Source organism: Balaenoptera physalus, assembly GCF_965194825.1.
Source record: "Balaenoptera physalus genome assembly, chromosome: 9".
Lineage (NCBI taxonomy): Eukaryota > Metazoa > Chordata > Mammalia > Artiodactyla > Balaenopteridae > Balaenoptera > Balaenoptera physalus.
Window position 1 is genome coordinate 1,432,156 of NC_138888.1, and position 18,677 is coordinate 1,450,832.

At 46.3% G+C, this 18,677-nt stretch overlaps 1 protein-coding gene across 5 annotated transcripts in view; it reads right to left on the reverse strand.

The window, feature by feature from the left end:
• The window catches only part of SMOC2 (SPARC related modular calcium binding 2), a 156,994-nt gene that overhangs the window by 63,576 nt on the left and 74,741 nt on the right, over positions 1-18,677 (reverse strand). For all 5 annotated transcript variants that reach the window (XM_082475833.1, XM_082475832.1, XM_082475831.1 and 2 more), the window contains one exon: positions 17,514-17,588. In XM_082475833.1, the coding sequence (XP_082331959.1) occupies positions 17,514-17,588 (75 nt within the window). The remainder of the gene's footprint in view (positions 1-17,513; positions 17,589-18,677) is intronic.

Sequence of the window (18,677 nt, forward strand, 5' to 3'; positions counted from 1 at the left end):
GTCATGAGTCCAAGTTCCAGCAAACCCTGGAACTGGGAGCACAGAGACCGCACACGTGATAGGCGCCCCGACCGAACTTCGGCCTTAAGAGTTTTCTTTGATGAAATGTGGGCAGATTTCAATGGGCAAACGGCCATTTGAAACCAATGAGTGTCTCCAAGGACAGAGCGGCGTGAATTCACCTTCCGGGGGGTCTTTCTTCTAAGGAAACCTTCAGAAAGGATGCTTCATGCCCCACATACAGAGTGAACTTCCACACTTGCTTTTGGAGAAAAATCTGAATCACCTGGATGTAGATGTCTGGGGCTGAGAAGCAAAGTGTTCCGATTAGGGATGTAAGTCCTTGTGTTGTTTGGATCCAAGATGGGCCTCGGGCTGGAGAGGCCTGACCACAAAACTTCTGTCCCCCGTCTGCAGTGACACTTCCCCCTCTGTCCACCAGCAAGGGGTTCATGCTGTTGTCGAATCTCCACGGTGCTTCGTTTGGCCCTTTATTTCTCAGCCGTCCTGGACGGCTCTGTAGAGCCGGGGCTTCCCTCTGTGCTCTGAGGCGTCCGTCTTGTTGGCACTCTGACCGGTGGTCCTCAGAGCTTGGCCCCAGGACCCCTTCCCAGGAGGCCCACGAGGTCAGAACTATTTCTATAAATACCGAGGTGCCCTTTGTCTTTTCAGGCTCACGAGAGACTCATGATGGCAGTCAAGGGAATGTGTATTAAAAAGTTCTCAGTTTTAATACTAAGCATGAATACCGATCAATAGAGACCATGTTTAAAAAGCTCTCTGGGGGCCTCAGTAAGTTCTTGGAGCATAAAGCGATTCTTAAACCAGAAGGTCTGAGAGCTGCCGAACTAGCCCATGAACTTGAACCATTTGAGGCTAAGAGCCTTGTGCTATACATCGATTTTCTAAGGGAGCACGTAGTAGGCTCTCCTGGTGACGGCAGATCCACATGAGGCCCAGTCTCCACGTCCCCTCTGTCTGCTGCACGCAGCTCTGCCCGTTGGACAGTTGAGGGAAGAAACGTCAGGAAGACAACACCCCGACCCCAAGCAGGCCGGCCGGGGAGGAGCCCGGTCTAGGGCCTGGAGGACCGGCTGCCTTGGCTGTGTGGCCAACAGATGCGGACAGCCCGGCGTTGTGCTGGGCAGCTGTGAGAGCCTTGAAATCCGGGAAGTCTCATGCTCAGGGATGATCTGACCTCACAGATGAGTGACCGCAAAGGAGAGAGGCCGTCCACCCGGAGGGGTGGGGACACGAGGAGGGGGGCGTCTGAACTGGCCGGGCTGACGTCCTCGAAGGAGAGCCAGGCAGGGGGGCTGGTCCCAGGCCCGGGGCAGTTTCCTTCAGCTGCCGTGATCGCTTCACACTGCTTGGGGGAGTTTATTTTCAGATGTCTGCAGCTGGCTCAAACGGTTCTGCTCGCGTTTCCTTTCCTCAGTCAAGCCAGGCCCTTGGCGTGCTGCGCCTCCTTCAAGAAGACGCCCACACCTGTGCGGGACCTTCCATCTTCCGCCAAGACGCAAAGAGCAAAGGGAGGCTTCCCTGTGTCTCCGGGCGCCGCGTCCCGGCCGCTGGTGGGAGCCCCACGTCCTGGTCAGAGGCTCCGCGCCCACCGCTGCGCAGTGAGTGTACGTCTCCCAGCAGGATGTGGATAGGATGCTGGACGGAGCTACAAAGAGGGACGGTCTTACCGAAGCGTGTCGTGCCCATTTCCTCATCTGGGTTTTGAGTCACAGAGTAACTGTATTTAGCTGTGCAGCCGTGAGAAGCAGCAGCGGAGTGGGCAGCGGTCCCTGTGACGATGGCCCCTGGGGTCCGGACGCCCCTGCTGCCCGGAGCTGCTCCTCGTCCCGCTGGTGGCCCTGAGGGTCAAACATTCCCTACAAGCCCTTCCTTTTGCAGGGGAGGAAATCTGAAGACACGTTTTGGCAGAAGTGTTCAAACAGAGCAGATCACCAGCCAAGCTCCAGCCAACAGCACGCCTGGTACCACGTTACCTACTAAGGCCACGTTTGGGCCCGGTTTACACAGACGGCCTCCTGCCATCCCACAGGCTGGCTGAGAGCCTGCAGTATCTGCAAGAGAAGAGCCCTCCGGCTGTGGGGAGCAAGTGGGGGACAGAGTGTGACCTCCACAGAGGTCAGCAAGGCCACACCCAGGTCGGCAGTTGAAGAGAAAAGCTGCTCTGTCACATGGCACACACGCCGGACGCCGGACCTCGGCCCAGATGGCTGCCCGCAAGATTGAAGCAGAAAACTGAGATGCTCCAGATGCCAGCCGACTCTCCAGGGAAAGGTGTGCTCCCCTCCCCCCGCCCCGTGCAGGCCCCTCCCCCCCGTGCAGGCCCCTCCCCCCCGTGCAGGCCCCTCCCCCCCGTGCAGGCCCCGCTCCGAGCCACACTTTCCTGGACCTCCTCCGGCCTGCGAGGCCCCGGGCTCCCAGGTTCACGGTGACCTCCGGCCTGTGATACAGGGTCCAGGCTCAGGGCACCTCGTCTTCACACCGCGAGGCCCCACGGACCGGCTCGCCTTCCCTCCCTGCCACACCTTCTGTGTCACTGGGGCCCGGACACCCCATGTAACCAACCTTCATCCCCCCACCGACCCCACCACGGACACTCTCAGCACCAGGTGATCCCCCCAGCGTCCTCTGCTCCCTCCCTGCCCTCCTTCTGCCGTTCTGGGGGCCAGGCACGCTGGTCGCCCCCAAAGTAGGGTATTCAGCCACAGAAACCGTGTCCATGGAGAAGAGGGCCAGGGAGACACTGGCTATGGGTTGGCTTGGCTTTCTTTCCCGGGCACTTGGAAAAGATGAAGGGATGAAAAGTGAAAAGAAGAAAAAATTTCATAAAATATGCTGCCAAAAATAAATAAATAAAGCAGAAATAAATGCAAAGAAGGATTAGAGATGTTCCCACTAATAATACCTGTCTTACACTTTCCATCCACAGCAGAGCATTTAAAATACACATCTTAGTAATTAAAATTATGTTATCTTGAATTCTCCCCAGTACCCAAGTTTTCTTTTCAAATATCTCTCAAGTCCCAGGGAGACTTTCTCCCAGGTTCGTGAATGCTCCACATGTCTTGTCGAAAACAGATGTTATTTCAAGCTCTCGTCTCCCAGAACTTCCTTCAGCACCTCTGTTCAAAGTGGCAGCAACATGGCCCGTGGGCAGCCTCGAGCACAGGGAGAGATGCTTCCTACTGGCTGAGACTGAGGCTGAAGGTCCACAGCAAAGACCTGGGTCATGGAGATGGGGAAGCAGCCCCCGAGCGAGACCAGCTCTGACAGCTGTCAAGACTCCCCTGGCTGTTCCCAAAGAGACTTGGCCAAAAACCCGCATCTTTTCCATATCTTCCTGTACAACATCTAAACTCTCATTCCTTTGCTTTTAGACCTTATTTCTGGTCTCTATTAATTCTATTCCCAGTCATCGACCCATCCACAGCCAATTACTGAATATTTTTAAGTCTTAACTCTGTTCCAGAGCCATAAATAGACCCACACAAATATAATTAACTGATCTTTGACAAAGGAGCAAAGACATTTCAATGGTATAAGGATAATCTTTTCAACAAATGGTGCTGGAACAACAGGACATCCAAGTGCCAAAAAACGAATCTAGATGCAGACATCACACCCGTCACAAAAATTTACTCCAAATGGATTACAGCCCTAAATGGTGAACACAAAACTATAAAACTTCTAGAAGACAGTACAGGAGAAAATCTAGGTGGCCTTGGGTTTAGTGATGACTTTTTAGATACAACACCGAACGCATGATCCATGAAAAACATAATTGATAAGTTGGACTTTATCAAAATAGAAAACTTATATTCTGCAAAAGACACTGTTAATAGAATGAAAAGATAAGCCACTGACAGGAAGAGAATATCTGCAAAACACATGTCTGAAAAAGACTTACATCAAAAATACACAAAGGACATTTAAAATTCAAAAATAAGAAAACAATCCAAGGGAAAAATAGACAAAAGATACTTCACCAAAGAAGACCCACAGATGTCAAGTAAGTATGTGAAAAGATACTCAATATAATAGGTCACTAGGGGATTTCAAATAAAAGCAATAACGAGCTACCACTACACACCCATTAGGGTGGATAAAATCCAAAAAAAAACACCCAGAACGGACAACACCAAATGCTGGTGAGGCTGTGAAGCAACAGGAACTCTCACACATTGCTGATGGGGGTGCAAATGGCATGGCCACTCTGGAAAAGAGTGCGGCAGTTTGTTACAAAACTAAACATACCCTCACCATATGATCCAGCAATCACACTCCTTGGTATTTACCCAGGTGAGTTCCCTATGTACGTGGGAACTCTGTGCTTTCTGTAAACCTGAAAGGGCTATAAAAATAAAGTATGTTAAAAATAAAATAAATCAATTAAAATACTGTTCCACATCTGAAAAGATGTGAGTGTGAAATTCTAACAACAGAAACTGACTCCCTCTCAGTCTTTGAGTGGCTTCTCACTTATGCCCACAGGACTGGTCCCCGACCTAATCAAGACCCCCAGTCATTCTGGGTTCTCACTACCATCTTATTGGCTCAAAACTCTAAATCTCCACCTAATGTCACATCTAAAATGTTACAAGTCACCATAGGAAATTCACAGGCATTCAGTACTGACTTAAGCATCTATTAGACGTCCACCGTGGATTTACAAATTATATAAAGGCACAACAAGGAAATAGCAGGCAGTAATTTTTAAACAGAGAGGCAAGACATGAAACAAGGAGAAATATTTTCAGTAATTTATTAACATCTGCTTCAACCCATAAGTCTACTTCTTCCTAGGCAGTTTGGTTGTAACATGTTGTTATTTCAAAAGTTAAAGCAATGGCTTTAGATAAAACAGTCCAGTGATCATGAGAACACATAATGATTGAAAAACACTTAAAAAATTTTTTTAAAACTCTTGAGCTAATGAAAACTCTCTTCCCAAGAAGAATTTTAGAGGAATTTTTCTTTCTTTTTTTCTCTTTTAGTTTTAAAAACTGACTTCTAAAATGAAGAAAGTACCCATCTTTCTCTGGATGCAGAATCACACCAAAACAGAAAAACAAAGTATTTCCAAGTTTCCAACAAAAGAAAGCATGCCTTTCAGCTGAGGCTAATCTTGGAAAATGTATTTCTCAAGTTAAGTTCAAAAAGTTATGAGCAATAGAAACAGGGGGTTAGAGAGAGTGTTTCTTGGCATTCTTAGTCAAGGGAGCAGCTGTAGATAAAGATGCTGGACCTCCCCCCTTGGCTGGTGTGCTGTCCAGGCTTCTCTACACATCTTCCCAACTACTCATCTCATAGGTGGTGCGTCCTCCAGCACAACTGAATGTGCCACACACTATGATCTGCAAAATCTGCTATATAAAGTCCACAGGTATACAAAGTAAAGGCAGATCGTCCATTACAAGAGTCTATAAAATCTTACATGTTGTGTTTATAATATCCATTACTGCATGAAAATCATGTATTTCTTAAAAACCTGTACAGCTGTGTGAATACTCGGGGTGGTCTCAGAGGGCACAGGGAATATTGGAAACAAACATCCCTGCTGGCAGAAGTGGCAGACACTGAGGTGGCTTCATAAAATACATGACATTTTTTCTTAGTTAATGTAAGCTGTACTTGGCTGGTTTTCAAAAAAATAATAAAAAAGAATCACAATGAAGAATACCCGTTTTATGCAAATCAAAACTACAATGAGACATCACCTCACACCAGTCAGAATGGCCATCATTAAAAAATCTACAAATAGCAAATGCTGGAGAGGGTGTGGAGAAAAGGGAGCCCTCCTACACTGTTGGTGGCAATGTAAATTGGTACAGTCACTGTGGAGAACAGTATGGAGGTTCCTTAAAAAACTAAAAATAGAGTTGCCATATGATCCAGCAATCCCACTCCTAGGCATATATCCGGAGAAAACCATAATTCAAAAAGATGAATGCATCTCTATGTTCATAGCAGCACTATCTGGGGACTTCCCAGGTGGTCCAGTGGTTAAGACTCTGTGCTTCCATCACAGGGGGCGTGGGTTTGATCCCTCATCAGGGAATTAAGATCCCATGTGCCACACAGTGAGACCAAAAAAAAAAAAAGTCATAGCAGTGCTATTCACAATAGCCAAGACATGGAAACAACCTAAATGTCTATCAACAGATGAATGGAAAAAGAAGATGTGGTATATATATATACAATGGAATATTACTCAGCCATTAAAAAGAGTGCAATAATGCCATTTGCAGCAACATGGATGGACCTAGAGATGATCACACTAAGTGAAGTAAGTCAGAAAGAGAAAGATAAATACCATATGGTATCACTTATACGTGGAATCTAAAACACAACACAAATGAACTTATCTATGAAACAGAAACAGACTCACAGACATAGAGAACAGACTTGTGGTTGCCAAGTTAGCGGGGGCGGGCGGGGAAGGAAGGATTGGGAGTTTGGGATTAGCAGATGCAAACTATTACATATAGGATGGATAAACAACAAGGTCCTACTGTACAGCACAGGGAACTATATTCAGTATCCTGTGATAAACCATAATGGAAAAGAATATATATATATGTATAATATGTATAATCATATAATATATAGATGTATAATATGTATATATGTATAATATGTATATATATGTCTAATCACTTTGCTGTATAGCAGAAATTAAACACAACATTGTAAATCAACTATACCTCAATAAAAATTTTAAAACAGAAGAATATCCATTTTATATAAGATATTTGTGGCCATTGAAGCAATACTAAGTTTGGAGGAAATTCTCAATTTTGTCTTCAGCCAACATTTGATACACTGGAATAAATTTCAATCTAGTGAAACATGGAAACTTTTATCAAAGGTTGATGAGAAACTACCCAGATAGCTTTCATGAGTATTACACTTCTTTAACCAAATACAAAATCTTTCCTGTTGTAAGGGGACTTTTCAAGAGAAAGATTCCTGGAGCCTGGGGTGACTGCAGAAAAGAAGGATGCAGGGGGGGCCCGAAGATATACATAAAGGGGGCACACCAACAGCCCCTTTACCTCCACGCTGAGCCTTTTTCCTGATAGGTTTTGCTTTCAATGCAAACATCCAAATCCAAGCACAGTAAAATTATCCTATTCTGTATGTTATGGACCGAACTGTTTTCCTCCAAAATCCACAGGGTAAAGCCCTAACCCTCAATATGCCTGTTTTTGGAGACAGGGCTTTTAAGAAGGTGATTAAGGTTAAATGTGGTCATAAAGGTCATGGGACCCGAGTCCTTACAAGAGGAAGCACAGACACCAGGACTGGGAGAAGCCATAGGAGAGGCCGTGAGAGGACACAGAGAAGACGTGGCTGTCTGCAGGCCAGGAAGAGCCTTGTCACCAGGACCCATCCTGCTGGCCCCTCTGCTTGGACCCCCAGCACCCAGAACCGGAAATAAACAGCTCCCCGCCCCCGGTCTGTGGCGTTTCGTTATGACAGCCCTAGCAGGCGGATACACTGCATGAAAACTTGATTTTCTGAAGAAAGCCCAAGGAACCTTCCTCTGCTGAAGATTAGCCAAACAGAGCTTGAAAACAAGGAAGTGTGTTCATTGACAGGCAGGGTTGCCAGACAAAATACAGGATACCAGGTAAAATGAGAATTTCAGATAAATGAAGAATAGTTCTAGTATATCCCATGCAAGTTTTATATTTTTTTCTTTTATAACATTTTCTCTTATCCTTTCCCCACTCAGACTTGCTGTTGATGTAACTTTTAGCCAACTTCACCAGCTGAAAGAAGAAAATTCAAGTTAGAGGGAGGAAATTTTCCAGCAGGATTAACACCAAATTGCACCCTCAAGGTTCAGGCTAGTCTATGGAAGAGGACGGTATAAGGGCATATTTTTGCAAAGCAGGAAGACCCCTGGCTTTGGGGGCATGAAGGCCTCTGTGAGGCTCTGCGGGTGGCTGCAGCACCTCCCTGTCTTCCCCAAAAGGGGGTCCCAACTCTGGGCGACAAAGGGAGACCTTGGTTATGCAACAAAAGCATGAGCAACAAAAGAGAAATAGACAAATAGGATTTCATCAAAATTAAAAACCCTTGTGATTCAAAGGGCATTATCAAAAAGGTGAAAAGATAACACACAGGATGGAACAAAATATTTGCAAATCATATATTGGATAAGGGATCTGTATCTAGAATAAAGTCTAACAACTCCAGAACTAAAGGCAAATAACCAAACAATAAAATGTGCACAGGATTTGAATAGACATGTCTCCAAAGAAGATTTACAAGTAAGCACGCGAAAAGGTGCCAAACATCCTTAGTCATCAGGGAAATGCAAGGCAAAACCACAAGGAGACACGACTCCACACTTCCCAGGACGACTGCAATCAAAAAAATGGAAAATAACAAGTGCTGGAGAGGACGTGGAGAAATCGGTACCCTTGTGCGTTGCTGATGAGGATGCAAAATGGTACATCCACTTCGGAAAACAGTTTGTCAGCCCCTAAAAATGTTAAATATCGAGTTACGATGTGACCCAGCAATTCAACTGCTGGGTATGAACCCAAGAGAAAACGTATGTCCACACAAAAACTTGTGTGGGCATGTTCATAGCAGCACTATTCATAATAGCTGACAAGTGGAAACAACCCAAATGTCCATCAGCTGATGAACAGATAAATAAAATGTGGTCCATACATACAAGGGAAAGTTACTGAGGCATAAAAAGGGATGCGGGCCTGGTACGCACGCTGCCACGTGGGTGACGCATCTGAGCATGATGGCAAGTGAAAGAAGCCAGTCAAAAAGACCCCATATTGTAAGCTTCTACACACTTGGAACGACAGAACAAGTCCATCTACAGAGCCTGAAGCAGATCTGTGGTTACCAAGGGTTGGGGATTGTCAATGGGGACTGATTGCTAATGAATATGGGGTTTGGGGTTTCTGGAGTGATGAAATGTTCTAAAATTAGGTTGTGGGGATATGGCACAACTCTGTGACTTTACCAAAACTTCTGACTTGCACACTTCCAACTGGTCAACTGTACGGTATGTGAATCCCATCTCAATAAAGCTGCTTAAAGAAAACATACAGCATGGAGCGCGGATGGGCAGAGGTGGGTTAAGAGGCTGCAGAATGGGCGGCCGCCTGGAGGCCACCAGAGGCCCTAGAAGGCACTCGGCCTTACGATGAGGTGACCCGGGAAGCCGCTGCAGAACTATGAACAGAGACGTGGCTCTTGCTTTGAAAGCTCAATGTTGAGAAAGCTGCAGTGGGAAGAAAGACTGAAGCAGAAACACAGATTGGGAGGCCTGGAGACGCTCAGAATCCAAGCGGTGATCCAAGCCAAGTGAAGCTCAGATGCCTCAGGGAGCCCGGCGCTGCGGGCCTGGAGGGAAGTGGACGACGTGGACACACCTCGGAGGCAGGACAGAATGGAGGTGTGAAAGGAAGGGTCACACAGCATTGAGGACAACTGGTATTTGTGTGGCCTTGGTCTAGTACTCTGATGCCTTCCAGAAACAGTGCTTTGTTTTACGTACATGTGTAATGGCAAGAAAACACTTAAAGATGGCCAAAACCTTGCTGATAATAGTTAACACGTGTTTGCAGTGGGACTCAAATGTTCACATAAACGAAAATCACCAGAGAAGCTGCTTAAAATGCAGCTTCAGAAGCCCCACCCCAGAGACTCCGGTATTCTGATCGAGGGTGAGATAAGGAGTACGCATTTTAATCAGGATTATAGGTCTGGTGGCACAAGTTTTAACAGGCAGCACCGGGCTGTGGGAAGCACAGGGAACCAGCAAGCACAAGGCAGCACTGAGCTTCCCGGGGCGTGAGCACAGAGCTGGGGAGACGGGACCGAAGCACACACCCATTTTCAGCAAAACGTAAACGTATATATAAATAACGTGAACACACACTCATACGTGTGTGTGTGTAACCATACGAATGATGCAAAAGGAAACATAAACTAACCAGTGAGACATAATCACAGGACCTAATCACGCAGTGAAGCTATGATCGTATTTGCTCTTTTCCTAGAGGCTGTAACCAGGGCTCAACCAGCGCCTGACACGCAGAGACCTTGGGCCAAGAGACCAGCTTCCGGCAGCAGGACGGAGGGAGAGGAGGCAGCAGGTCCAAGGTCAGGCTGGACCTTCAGGAGGGGGTCTGCCCTCCGTGTGGCACTCCCCTTCCTGAAACCGATCCACGGAATGGGGCCGCAGAGCCCAGGAGAGAAGGCACCTGGGTCCCCGCATGGCCGCAGAGAACCAGGGCTCCCCCGGGATGGTCCCCAGAGCGAGGGTGAACTTGTGAGCTTCCTGTCTAGACACGGAATTGCAGGTGCGTTTCTTCCAACATTTACACCTCCCCTTCCTCATAAACACTGGTGTGTCATTTAGAAACCTATGCCCCCATGATAATCATACAAAGTAAACTGGAACATTAAGCAAATCACCTGGATCTGCTGCTTAGGTAAATTTTTGCACTCTTTTTGTATGTCTGGGATAAGATAGGCTGGTACAAAAGATCTAAGTAGTTTGAGAAACTACTAATATCTTCAGATCTACGTCTTAGTACACAGAACTGTAATATTACTTAGACATTCTGTGTTTTGATGCAGATATTTTATTAAATCCATAACTTAAATGAGATCTTTTGTAACAGGCAGATCTTTGGTCTGCTTTTTCATCTGAAACACTATAGCCTGATGTATGCTGGCTTTAGCCACTAATGTGATTTTCAGGCAAAAGCAGAGGAACACTTCCAGACCAGTGCTTAGCTGAGACGGAAACTCAGGATGCAGGCAAAGAGGAGAAAGATGGTAACTATGAAGACAAATGAAGGTAAGGGAAAAGGTTGCATCTGTTAAAAAACAAAGGTAATTTTTTGATAGAAAATAAGTACTTAATACATGCTTGATTGTATACAGACACTTGCACACATGCACACACCACAGCATTCCCGGGAGTGAATCAAAAGCCTTAACAACTGAATAACGTTTTTCAAACTCGCCAGCCGCACAGCCAGGTCACGCAGGTCACTGTAACTGGCCGTGCATCAGGCTTGGGCAAGAGCCGGGCATCAGTCAGCAGTCTAAACGGCGAGGATGACAAGACAGGGCCCGTTGAGAAGAGGCGGCCGTTGGCGGAATAGCCTTCCACTGCCCTTGCGGGTGAGGCGGGACTTCTAGTCTGGGTTTCACTGTGTGAGTCATTTCCAAAAAGACCCTCCATTGTTTATGAGCCGCATCAGTCCTGATTTAGCTCTAATCCAACTGATGGGAAGACCACAGAAACAGGATCACAGCGATACCTGGCCTGTTAACGCTCTATTCACACGTGTGAAGAGCAAGAAGAGACTTTTCATTTGGTTCACGCGGCAAACCAGCCCAGGACGGGACACAACCCTACGAACTTCACCGCCACAGAAACCTGCCCTCAGCCCTGCCAATCCCGTCGCACACTTTCTAGCACCCGAATTCTCCAAAGCAGGTATCCAGTACCTCTGTAGTGAACACACACGTGCGTGAGATTCTCAGGAAATGTCCTCTTGTTATTTGCAAAGTCCAGGCCTGAGCTCGCACGTGAACAAGTGGGCATTAACCCCAGTCCTACTTACACACTGGACTCTGATGGCCCCGCTGGGCGCCAGGGCTCCCTGGGACACGCCCCGATTCCCGCGAGGTCAGCTCACCGTTGCCGTGGAGATGAGGTGCCGAACTGGCGCTCAGAGAGGCTGATGGGGATCGCGGTGCCTGTGGGAAGCCAGCTCAGCCCCTGCCCTTCCCGAGGCCCCGGGGGCTCCGAGCAGCAGCTATAACTCGTCAGAAGGAAGCCGGCACTAGAGCCAGGGCCTCGGGGAGAGGGACGGCTGGGCCCACAGCAGCTCAGCTCACCGCGTCCCCGTGCCGTGAGCGGTCTGTCTGGCCCCCGCCCTGGTCCCCTGTGCGCCTTCCCACGTGAAGAGGGGCTTCGTGTGCGGCGCCCCTCCTGCCTGCCTGAGAGCGGTTCTGCCCAGGGTCACCTCCCATCACGTCCCTTCTGGAGCCACCACCCTCCCCAGAGGACAGCCCGGCCAGGCGAGAACTGCCAGCACCCGTCCAGGTGCTTCCGGGCGAGGCAGCCTCCTAACCCACCGTCAACAACAGAGGCACCTCGGGAAACTGGGACCGAAGTCACATCACAGCAAGGTGGCTGGCTCTGAAAGGGACACGTGTCTGATGTGCAGTCACAGACCTGGGCTAAACCCCTGCCAGCCACCTGGAGACTTTGAAAGGTGTTCTTACCCACAAGAAAGTGAGAAGTGGGTTATATTATGATTAAATCACATAGCACTCCGCCTGATGCAAAATAAGCTTTCCACAAATTGTAAGCTATGGCCCTACAAAGGACACTATTTAACATCAGACCTCATTAATTCAACGATGGATTAAGTCTCATTTATACAGAGAGAATAAATAAGTCGAACACCCTTTTTTGTTTTTCACACGGTGAGAATACAAAGGTCTGCGTGTATATAGGCTGGTGCATGTTTTCAACCAGCTCAGTTACAATTTGCTTACTTCCATTGCTTTTTTTCTGTACTTACATTGAAATGCTGCATCCTGATTATTTAACCAGAGTTTGAATACTGAAATCTAAGAATTAAATATGATTGGAATTAAAACTCCCTTTTATAGTTAGGAAACTTGGATAAATTGTCTTGTACATTTTTAGGTAGCTTAATTAATATCGGTAAACAACACACTTTTACAGTCCACACTTAAAAGGAGCTATTTGATTTATTTTAATATTTTAAGCTCTTCAAATGACCAACACTTTATAAGAATGTAGCTGGCATCTTGATGTTTTGTAATGTCATGTTTGAAGAATGGAATAGAAAGGGAAATGCGGAAGTAATGCTTTAAAACTTAAAAAGGAAGAAAGAAAATATAATTGGTGTTCTTTTCCCCCAGGGAATGCAATTTACCATGATTTAAAGCAGAATCAAAAGATAATAATCTTTTGGCAATCATTTTAATATGTGCAATAAAACAAAAATTATCAACCCCGAATAAAACAGAAAAATGTTTCCACTGAGGGGGTCCCATAAAGCTGTGGAACATCCTGAGATACAGAACATCTCTTGGATATAAAACAGAGCTATTTTTAATGGTTTAGGGAGGAAAAAATATTTTTCTTCCAAGTGGGAGGAGGGTTTCAGAGATGGCAAAACCGCGGCCTCTAGGTTTCCTCCAGCTCACATGCAAAACTTAAAAAGACCGCAAATGAGAAGACCACTAAAGCCAGGGGCTTGTTTATCAGAGCCGGCTGAGCGGCTTGCGTGTGCCCTGGGTCTGCAGCCATCCGCAGCGCCTTGGAACTCAGGGCCCACCTCTGGAGGTCTCCAAGGGGCCATCTCCTTGGCTTGAGCTCAGCTCTCGGAAGAGCCACAGGCAGAGAGAGAAAGCAGACATGCTCCCCTGCCAACTTGGGATTTGAATAAGTAATGAAACAAAACGCCCGATGATGCCCCAGATTGGCGCTCTCGGTCTTCAGGAAGCATCACCCGCTCTGAAGCCGCTGGGAGCGGGCGCTAGTGCCCCCGGCCAGTGCCCACCTCCTAGCTGGCCAGGCTGGGCTTTGCGGAGGCACCGTGACCCCAGATGGTGACAGCGGCCTGAGTAGGGTGGGGAAGAACCTCAGCCTTCCCAAACCGCAGACTCCTAAAGCGAATAGACGAGGGGGTGTCCGTGCATCACGGCTGAGGCCAACACGGGTGTTTCCAAGGGGGACTGTCACACAGCACACGTCAAAGGACAACCCACTCCGGGCCCTTAGAGCTCACGTTTCCGGGGGCAACCGTTGGAGGTGTGGGGCAAAGCCAGAACGCATCTCTTTCCCCAGAGCAGGGCAGACACGCCGACGCAGGACCCACCTTGCACGCTGCCCGCCCGTGGACCCCAGCGAAGCCCTGGGTCCCCCGCAGAGCCCTGCACGCCCGGTGCACTGCAGTGTCCGCACAGGAGCACACGGGCCCACTCAGCGGATACATTATTTACGTGAAATGAACAATAAGACAACAGAGAGCCCTCCGTTCTCTCCTGATGGAAAAGATAAACAGAGTCCGCCTGCCCACGCCACGCCCCACGGGCCATCATGGGGGCCCTCCTGCTGGGTGAGCAAGCCGCAGGGTGGAGGGGAACCTCCTTTCCTCAGTCACCCATCTAAACGTCACTCTCTTCTGCAAAATGCCTTCACGGGAACATCTGTGCTTGACCCAGAGGCTGGGGGCCGTGGCTCGGCCGGGTGGACGCGCAGTGAGCCATCCCGCTGGCCGTGGGGACCCGCTGGACGGGTTACCGACCCGAGGAAACGGGCTGCACGGGAGCCTCCGTCCCGCGTCTAGAAGGGACAGCTCCCTGGAACGCGGCCCCTCCACCCCCTGAAGGGCTGAGGGAGGAGCCCCCCGACCCCCGCCCTGCCCTGGGGACCTGGGGGTGTGGACTGCACGCTCGGGCTCTGTGTGCTGGGTCCCGTCACAAGGGCAGAGCTAAGCGTGCAAAAGGAGCCCGGAGCGCACGGGAGGAGTGATGCCAGCGTGCGCGCAGACGGAGGGCGTCGGGGGGCGCGTGCAGGTGGGCGCGCGCGGGGGCCGGGACGAGGCCGTCTGCGCGCCAGGAGCTGGGCCCCAGCAGACCCAGCAGTGACCCAGACTTGAGAATATTTGAAAAGCAAAGCGCGCCTTCCCAGGAGCAGGGATAGGAGATAAGAATGTAGGTAAGACAGTGCGCGGTTTGCTCGGGGAGCAGTCTGAGGTCTGAGAGGTCCAGGAAGAAGGGTCTTGTGGGAAATGAGAAAGGGGACGAGCGGGGGGGTCAGGCTGGAAGACACAAGAAGGTCCGTCCCCATCGCTCGTCCGCAGCCACCGTGGGAAACGCCCTTGTGTCCCCACTCCTCCAGCTTTCTCTGCCCCGTCCCCTCAGCGTGATGAAGGATTCGAACTGAAGGTTTAACGGCTGACAATGGCTGTAGGCAGCACAGGTGCATTTTAACAGGAGCCCGGCTGTGTCACCCAGGTGAGCACAGACAGTGATGCCAGGAGCCCCCATGTCTCAGTGGGGCGGAGGAGGTGTCCCCTCTCTGAAGGCCAGTGGCGAAGAGCACGGCCGGGGGTGGGGTGGTCAGGTGGCATTGCAGTTCCCATCCTCAGAGACCCTGCCCTTGCCGTCTGGGCTTGGCTGTAACCGCCTTCTCCTCCTCTGAGATTCAGGGATGGGAAGTGCAGCAGCCCCACTGGCTTGCCGTGTCGGCGGAGCAGGACAGAGGCGCAACGGTGCATGTGAGGTACCAGCACATCATAAGCACAAGAAACGTTAGCTGCTCTTACCATTATCACTGTTGTTCCAACTAACAAAGAAAGTGCACTCTTCTTTAATATTCTAGATTGGTTTAAAGGAAATCAGGCAGAAATCTAGAACCTATTTAATGTACCACAGGGCAAGAGTATCAGTTTAATAAATAGAGATATAAATTAATTTTATATAATTAAACAGTGTGTCACAAAATCTCTTGTCTGGTACAATTTCATAATCAATTTTTATAACTTCTATAAATAGAATGATAAAATTGAATATAATAAGATGATTCAAGAACATAAAGAAATAGACACTGTCAATTATATATTAATAGAAAAAAACTGAGTCACGCATTCTTAAGTAAAATGCAATTTTAGGTTTTTGTCACTTAATGTATATTGAATCATATAATGAAAATGATGCTTTTCCTGCATAATGAACCAACAGAAGAATATTTCATTTATATTTATATTGAAATTTCAATTACTAAAAGTCTAGCAGTGAAACTGTCATGGTATGTAGATTAGATCAAACTTTTAGTTATTTATGTATTTATTTTTTGTTTCATTTAGTTTGCTTTGGATAAGAATGCAATGATACCATCAAAGTGGCCGTGGAACACGTGGAATAAATAAACATGTATTGAGTGCCTATCACGTGTAAATTTTCATAGATTCGGATTACTTTGTTTCCTTTGCAAGGAGGTCCCTTCTGAAAACGACTATGACTTTATGATCCAAAGTACATTTGCCCATACCCACACGGCCTCCGTCACTACACGTGGCAATCATACTCCCCATGTTTGGTAACGTAAGTAGTATTACGTTATTTTAGTGCAAACTTGGGGGGGGTGGTGAATAGCACTTTTAACTGATATAAAGAAACACCAGAGAAAAAAAGCAATGCATTCTCGGTTTGGCTTCTTCTATAAAGGAACATGAAAGAGTACCAACAAACAAGGTAAATTTTTAAAAACACAGAATAACAAAAAGTCACAAATTATTTATGTTTTGTTAAATAAATGTGTCTACTTCTACCAAAGAAGATTATTACTAAAAGTATCTTTTAAAAATAAAAACTAAGTACAAACGAAACTCTTCTGACGTTGAAATCTCAGTGACAATGGTGGTCATTATGTAAAATCTATGATTGTTTGCCATTTTATCACTAAACTTAATAAAGTAAATACTATATTTAACATCTGAAAATACTAACTAGGGCTGACTTCCTTTGGACCCTCAGAAAGAGCATGTATCTGGACAACTGGCATTAAATACAGATATAACGTCATAATTTCATGCCCCATGTCTACAAGTCAACTCAATGTCACCTTTTTGTGTTCTACACATTCAGGCTGATTTAAATCAAATTACAGTGTAGGGTAACTTACGTAAACTGGAATTTCCTGAAGCAGTATTTTCAGTCCCACTAAATACTGCAAGTTTGCACTGTTTTTATTAGTTAATTATAATTGACAGGTCATGTAAGGCCTGAAAATCTGGTAATAGAAAGTAATAGGTGAAATACAAACGTACTTGTTCTGTGAACTTATATGGAACTAACTCTGTCAAACCCTGAATAGCTTCCTACTGACAATTAAAACTGCTTTTTAAAACAATGTACATTTCCAATGACATTTTTACAATAATTTTATATTTGTTTCTCAAATTAAGTTTAAGTACTGCCACATTGATGCTCCCCTGAGCAGCAGTGAAATCCCCTGAATGTCAAGGTCCACCGATAAATCTGAAACATTCAGTGTTTGAACTAATTTCCCATGTACTAGTCTATATGGTACAGAAGCAAACCAAATTAGGTAACTTTTGGAAATACAGTGACAAGATTGAACAAAACTAACTCAGTTTCTAAAGTTCACAAGAGAAATGTACAGGTTAATGTCTTTATGCAATAGGAAAAACTTACCCATAATGATAATTTCTGAGAAAAAAATGTTAACTATTCTATAATATGTTCTATAACTTACCATATTTAATAAAACACTCCAATTTGAACTATATTTTGGTGGGCAAGCCATGGCATTATTTGCATGACTCATTGGTAACCAGGAAAAAAGATGTGCTCTGCATGTAACTTCTAGAAAACAAGACCACTTTCCAGGTCCATTAACTAAGTCACATTGGGCTCCTTTTTACCTGAATTCTTATTGGTTTTGTTCTGTCGACTTTTAACTTGTTCAGTCCAAAGCGTGGGGTATCGTGATGCAATATCTAATGAACCAAAATAAAATGATTATTTTAATTCATCATGAAAACACAGTCTCTCAAAGATTTCAGCAGTCTAAAAGCCCCAAAAATCAATATAATCAGTAGACACACATTGTAGATATTTTTTAAAAATAATAAAATGATTATGTGCATGAAACAAAAGGAAACAACATACATTTTTAAAAACTTTAGCATATGCCTTTTCCTTTCTTTCTTCGTCCAAAAGTATAAATAAAAGTGATATGAGTCCAGACAGGCTCCACTGGAAAGAACAGGTTTTGGCAAAAAGTCCCAAAGTATAAAAACATATCCTTGTGTGGTAAAGATGGATATTCATGTAACACACAGGGTCTTCACTCAGTTGAAAGATTCAATACAAAGTGCAGTATGTAAAACGTAATTTTTGCCTACAACATTCTGGGAACAGATCTTCGGTAGTAATATTAACAAATGTAACTGAATATTTACGGTGTGATCAGTATACCACGTGCCCGAGAACCACACTGAAGCCCACCAGCTGGTCAGACGCGCCTTCGTCATCTATTGGCTTTGGGGCGTCGGACAAGTTCTCATCTGTGATATGGGGTTCTGAGGGCTCAAATGGGCTCAAGTAACAGAATCCATGGCATTTAGTGCCAAGCAAAAGTTAGTTATTATGATTATCCTTGTTATTATTATTTTCAAAGCACGATGTCATCCTACCCTTTCATCTTTGATTTATTTATTATGTGCATTCCTTACACTTGGTCTTCAAACCTGACCCCTTTCGACCCGAGAATTGGTGATACAGTGGCAAATACCTACAACAATGTATTAAAGGCTAAGAGTAGGCAATCCATCCTTCTCATAACCACAAAATTCAGTAAGCCTCCGAAACATCTCTATACATGTGACTTCACAAAACTGGTCTTTGTAAAGGTGGTGATCACATGACATGAAGGATGAGCGGGGGAAATGGCATATGTTAGCGCACCCTTTGGAAATATATATTTCATGTTATCCAGATAAAATTTCAACTGAGAGACTTGGACTTAAACAGAGGCCTCTGCGTGCGCTGTGTGAGAGCACCACGGCAACACTCAGGAGCCCTCA